General features: G+C 38.2%; 1 protein-coding gene across 1 annotated transcript; it reads right to left on the bottom strand.

Moving 5' to 3' along the window:
• Nucleotides 1–4,307: 4,307 nt before the first annotated feature.
• On the bottom strand, nucleotides 4,308–5,169 carry LOC132047924 (uncharacterized). Its single transcript, XM_059438896.1, has 2 exons — nucleotides 4,564–5,169; nucleotides 4,308–4,476 (listed from the first exon to the last, which is right to left on the bottom strand). Exons 1-2 carry the CDS (start codon nucleotides 4,749–4,751, stop codon nucleotides 4,323–4,325), a joined length of 342 nt encoding a protein of 113 aa, XP_059294879.1. The 5' UTR covers nucleotides 4,752–5,169; the 3' UTR covers nucleotides 4,308–4,322.
• Between the last annotated feature and the right edge of the window lie 1,137 nt (nucleotides 5,170–6,306).

Genomic DNA, 6,306 nt, shown 5'->3' with positions numbered 1-6,306 from the left:
CTTGTGACCTATGTCGTCTACTGGGCTGTGACCTACGAGCATCCCCGGGACACGGGGGAATATGAGAGGGCCCCGAGTTGAGTAAGCTGTCAATTTGGGCCTGCATATGCAACATCCTTGCCTCCGTGGAACTAAGTGTACTTGTTAGTTGACTAACTTTCAACTTCATTTCTTGGTACTCCTTAGGATCCACTGCCCCTTCAGAAGTAGTACCTACGCCTTGAAGGAACGACGGAAATTGACGACATGCTCGATTAGGCATCCCATAGACTGTCCCATACCTTGTTGGGGGAGCTACCTTCTCCATCCACTGCTGAGCAATTATCTCGTTGGTCATCGACGTCCCGGCTGGCTGACTGGCACAATATTCCAACTTGTGTTGTTGAAACTCGGTCTGAAATTGAAGGATGCAATGTTAGTAGGTAAATTTAGTTCAAACAAAAGTAGTTATTATTGTTAGTTAGTGACTTACATAGGTTTGCTGAGCCCTAGGCTCAATCCATTGTTCCGTACCATCGGCATTCTTCGCCTTCCTCGTGTGAGTAATCTTGAAGACTTCATCTTGAGGTACTTCCTGACCCCTCTCGAGCGTCTACAAATAAATCAAGATTAACAACTAATTTCATATCCAAACGAGCCACAAGTAAAAATGAAATATGGGATGGTACCAGAGTAAAGGGTCTTGTAGACAGTGGCATTAGGATGGTACCAGAAAGATACATTCAACAACCAAAAGAGAGAATTGACAACAAAATCATTAATTCAAATGATCAACTATTGGCCATTGATTTATCAAAATTACACGGACCTGAGCATGATCAAGTGGCGGGAGCTATTTCATTGGTTGCTTAGACACTTGGTTTTTTTCAAGTGGTTAATCATGGTGTCACTTTGGAATTGTTTGGAATCTCTTAAAGCTTCAGCCCATAATTTCTTTGCTCAACCTCCTATGAAAAAGGTTGTTTATCTTAAAGGAGTGAGTCCAAGTCCTTTTGTAAAGTATGGGACTAGCTAAGAGCATTTGTTTTTCTTCTTTTTCCCACCTTGAGCATTTAAAGACTTCAAATCAGTAACAAACCAGCAAAGCAAAGGTCTATCCTTTTATAATTAAAGAAAGCTAGTGATTAGTATACAAATTAAAAAGAAGCATGCCAACAAGTTTAGTGAAGTTAGTGAAGGAAGGAAAACCATAACTTTGTTTTTACTTAGATGAAGTTATTTTGGTTAAAAACCTTCGATTCTTAGCCATAACGACCTCTAAATCTCATGGCATGAGCCATTTCACCTTTGCCGTGTACGTAAAATGCCTTTGCCACTATTGTCTTTGCTCCTTTTGCCTTCTTCTTAGAAAGGTCACCATCCTATATGTACATATATTCATGCAGTGCAACTTTGTGTTTACTTAGATGAAGTTATTTTGGTTAAAAACTAATTCTATGTATATTCCTACCTTCAGTTCTTGTTGAGGAAAGAGCTGAGAATCTGTTTTTTAAATTGTAGGAATCAAGACCAAAAAAAAGTACTAAAATTCAAAAAACAAACACTAAACCGTTTTTAACCTAAATTTTAAAAAAAAAAACTAAAAGAAACCAAACAGAGAAACAAAAAAAAAATTGGTAAACCAATAGGGAAAAAATACTAAACCAGCAGAAAAACAACACCAAACAAGCTAAGAAAAACAAGATCTTGCGAAAAAAAAAAGAAGAAAAAAACAAAGAAAAAAAAAAAAAAAAGCCGAAAAACAACAAAGATTGCCTAAGAGCATTTGTTTTTCTTCTTTTTCCCACCTTGAGCATTTAAACACTTCAAATCAGTAACAAACCTTTTTGAAAAGCAACGGAAGAACCATTCAAAAAAGTTTGAAACCAACAGAAAAACAACACCAAAATGAAACCAAAGAACCCCTTAAAAAAAAAAAAAAAAGATTGAAAAGAGAAAAACATTAAAATAATGGCGGCTCCCGCCAGGCCGGACAATCCCCACAAGAGGTTGTCTAGCCTCCATTACCAACTACACAACCTATTAAACCATTAGATTATACTAAAATTCTACAACCAGCCACGTTGAATGCAAACAGTGAAGCATCAGCGTCCAAAGTCGAAATTCCCATAAAGAAAGTAGTCTACGTGCATGGAGAACCCATAGTGCAATATACCATGGAGGAGATCAGGCACATGATAATCCAAGAGGATCTTGAGTTTGCCGTCATTGGAAAGTTTAGTTATGGTTGGCCCGACTTGAATTTTCTACGTAATGCAATTCCAACTCAATGTGAACTTAAAGGTAATGCTAAGATTGGATTTCTTTGTAATAGGTATGTGTTGATTAGATGCAACCTCTTTGATGATTATGTTAATCTTCTATCTAAACCTGCGTATTGGATAAAAGATAAGCAATGGCTTTATCCCATGAGAACTTTGAAATGGGACCCATGGTTTTCACCCGAGGAGGAAACAAGTATTGCAATTGCATGGATATCTTTCCCCACTTTAGCACCAAACTTTTTTGGCCAATCTCAACTTTTTTGAATGGCTTCGGCTATAGGAAGACCATTAACATTAGATTTGGCTACAAAGGGGATAAGGAGTTTACTGCTATCATCAGGCTGGAAATGAATTATATGCCTGAGAAATTTAAACTTTCACCAGCTTTGCAAGAGGTTCTTGGTATTGAGGTTGAGACACGAGCTAGAGTTTTAGTCGCTTTATGGTACTATGTAAAAACTAGGAAGCTACGGATATCCGATGACACCTCCTCGTTCACTTGTGATGCTCCTCTAAAGAAGGTTTTTGGAGAAGAAAAGCTGAAATTTGCCCTTTCCCAAAAGATTACTCAACATTTAACTCGCCCTCAACCTATTCATTTGGAGCACGGATTAAGCTATCCGGAAATAGCCCACAACAAGGAACACTTGTTATGATGTACTTGGTTGATGTTCCTTGACATTGCGAAGGAAATGTCTTCTTTCTTATCTAGTTTAGAGAAGAACAAGGAAATTGATGCATATGATGAAACTATTTCCAACGATATAAAGAAAATCCATGAACATCAAAGAAGGCGAGCTTTCTTTCTGGGATTGAGGATGTGATTGAGGAACAACAAGCTACAGTAACTGTAGACAAGGGGAAGCAAGTGGCAGTAAACAGCAGCTAGTCAAGTTGAGGGACATTTGGCTATTACAGATCCATCAATAAGAATTGCAGGTCAAGTGGTGCGCAAACACATAAACACACCAGCTGAATTAAAACAAGTTGATAGTAGCGATTGTCAAGAAACAATTACCAAGTAAAGCAAACCGAAGGCAACAACAGGTAATCTTACAAACAACAACAACAACAACAACAACAACAAGGTATGCTTGCAAAGCCTCAAAGTAATTTACAAGTAGCAATACCATCTAGTAAAGGTCCTAGGATTGACATGTTGAGGAAAGAACTGAGAATCTCTTTTTTAAATTGTAGGAATCAAGACCAGCAAAAAAGCTGGTCAACCAGCAGAAAAAACAGCACCAAACTGTTTTTAACCAGCTAGCCAAAAAAAAAAAAAAAAAAAAACAGCAAACCAGCAGAGAAAAACAGCCAAAAAAATTGGTAAACCAACAGGGAAAAAATACTAAACCAGCAGAAAAACAACACCAAACAAGCAGAAAATTAGTATGCTTGCAAAGAGAAACAAACAGAAGAAAAACAGAAAAAAAAAAAAAAAAAAACTGAAAAACAACAGCATTGCCTAAGAGCATTTGTTTTTCTTCTTTTTCCCACCTTGAGCATTTAAACACTTCAAATCAGTAACAAACCAAAGAAAGCAACAAACAACAACCAAAAAAAGTCGGTAAACCAAAGAAAAAAAACAAAGACTAAACTATTTTTAACCAAAGAACCCAAAAAAAAAAAAAAAATCAAAGCAGCAGAGAACTAACGTAACCAAAGCAATGGAAAGATAAAATTGAATAATAGACAACGAAAGCTAAATAGGCTTACATACCAGCTTCATCCTAACGTCCTCATGGCTGGTGGCCCCACTAGTGTGTCGAAATCCACCCTTATCGGAGGCCCTGGCCTTCTTCCCATTTTCGCTTTGCTTTAAAAACGTCGGATCAGTTGCCCGGCGTGCAAGATCTTCCGCTATCATCACGGATCCACTTAGGTGACTTTTTTGACGGGCTCTACGTTACGCATGCTTAAGTATATTCCCCGCCTTTTTCTCGAAATTTTGCGCTACTTAGAGTCTCATGTTCCGGTTTCAAAAACACTTTTTCTCGCAACGAAATTAAAATGTTTTCGTAATATATATGGAACATTCCATAAACAATCAACATATAGTTATATTATTTTACTATAAATAATAAATACCCTGAATTCTACAAACATCTGCTTCTTCAGATCCACATCCACCTTGCCCCAAGATGAAATGGCGCCTCTATAAAGTGATTTGACTGACTGTGAAACCTTTTTTGTTGCTTTGCACGGATAGAAGCTGCATCAAAACCAAAGAATTTATTTAAATATTACCTTAGACGTTTCAGAATAAAGTAAATAACTTAAGAAAATTCAATATACTTACCCGTATCCAACTGGCTTGATTATGAGACGACCATACCCATCAACTGTCTCAACATCTCCTGGTCGGGGAGGTTCTTCGTCAGAATCAGAGCTGCTTTCGTGAGGCTCCGACGTCACAACATTTGGGTTATATGAGGTCGATGGTTGTGACGTAGTCGGGCTGGGTGTAGCAGTCGGGGTACCGCTCATATTCGCACACTGTGATACATGATAATAATCTGGTAGGCCATGTGAGATAGTGCGAGGTGTGGCAGGGGACTGAGATCGACTCTGTGGTTCTGTTTGGCCCTGAGGCTAAAAAAATGGGCGTGCTGTCACATGAAGGGTCGGCTGACTCCATGCCAACCCATTTAATTCCTCGTAATGTGGAAATGGAGGGCCACGTGGTGAGATGTACGGGAGTGGAGATCGATCTCTGCCAGGAATCCTAAGGGTTCCGAGCACTAGGACCTCTGGTGGTATAAACGGAGGCTTCTTTTTTGACTTTTTTGGGGCTTTAGCAATAGCCTTGCCCCTATTATCACCCGCCATCTACAAAATAAAAAAAAAATAAGGTTAGAAAAAATGGTGAACTAGACAGACATACTAGTACAGAGAAGAGCAAAACAAAGGTAATTTGTATACCAACTGTATCAGTTACAAATCAGTAGCAAGTGCAACAACTGTATCAGAGAGGGAACAATTTGATGCAGCAGGTTTTAACTCAGAGGGGCTGCAAGTTTGGTTTATCAGAATTGCAAGGATCAGCTTGGAATGCAAGATGATTTCTCAAGATTATTGTCATTGAACAAACAAGAACTATTCAAAACATACTTGCTTGAAAATATGGGGCACCGAAAAATTGAAGAATCGGGCAAAGTTGGTGGAAATTTCTGGTGTTCAGGAGAGTAGGATGTTTCCCTGGGCAATCCATGGGCAGATACACAAAGAAAGGATTCACAGGACCAATCATCACAAGCTCAGAGGCTACAGATGTGCAGTTCTTTTGAAGAACTGCAGTCCTGGTTTTACTGATCTTGTTTTCTGCAAGTTGCAGGCTAAAAATGATGCTGGTCTGGTGTAAAGCTGATCATGACCTATTTGCTATTGATTCTAATTTCTTAGAAAATGATATGGGAAGTACAGGAACTCAAGAGAAGAAGGCAATATATGTTGCAGTGACACAGGAACTTTCATATGCAGATGTTTGCAGGATTGGATCTGAACTGTATGGATTATAGCTGGAAAACAACAGGAATTGAGAGATGCATCAGCTGCTACTGATCAACACAAGATGCAGCAGAGAAATAAGTGCAGAAATCCAAGAGGTTTTCAGCTGTAGAGTGGCAACATCACAAGCTACAGAAGCAGTTTTTTTCTATGCAGGAGGGACTAACAAGAACTCTATCAAATTTTGATAATGCTACTCTGTTTTAATTTGCAGGAACTGTTTATATTGCAATATCTATCATGGAAATTGCAGTATAAAAGCTGCACTCAAGATAAAAAATAAAAAATAAAAAATAAAAAAATAAGTCAAAACTCATATTTCCATTCTTACTTGTGAATGTGCTGATTCCAGATAGCTGAAGTTGCTTTCAGCGCAGGTTGCTTTCAAGCCTGAAAATGAAAAGTTGTTTATGAAGCCAATGCTGATGAAAAGATAACATAAGGTATGGTATATTAACATTGAGTGAAGAAACTGATATTGTCATTGAAGATTAATTTGACATTTGTTTCATAATTGCAGGTCCACCTATAATTA

Source organism: Lycium ferocissimum, chromosome 2, assembly GCF_029784015.1.
Source record: "Lycium ferocissimum isolate CSIRO_LF1 chromosome 2, AGI_CSIRO_Lferr_CH_V1, whole genome shotgun sequence".
Classification (NCBI taxonomy): Eukaryota; Viridiplantae; Streptophyta; class Magnoliopsida; order Solanales; family Solanaceae; genus Lycium; species Lycium ferocissimum.
This window is presented reverse-complemented; position numbering and strand designations above follow the sequence as displayed.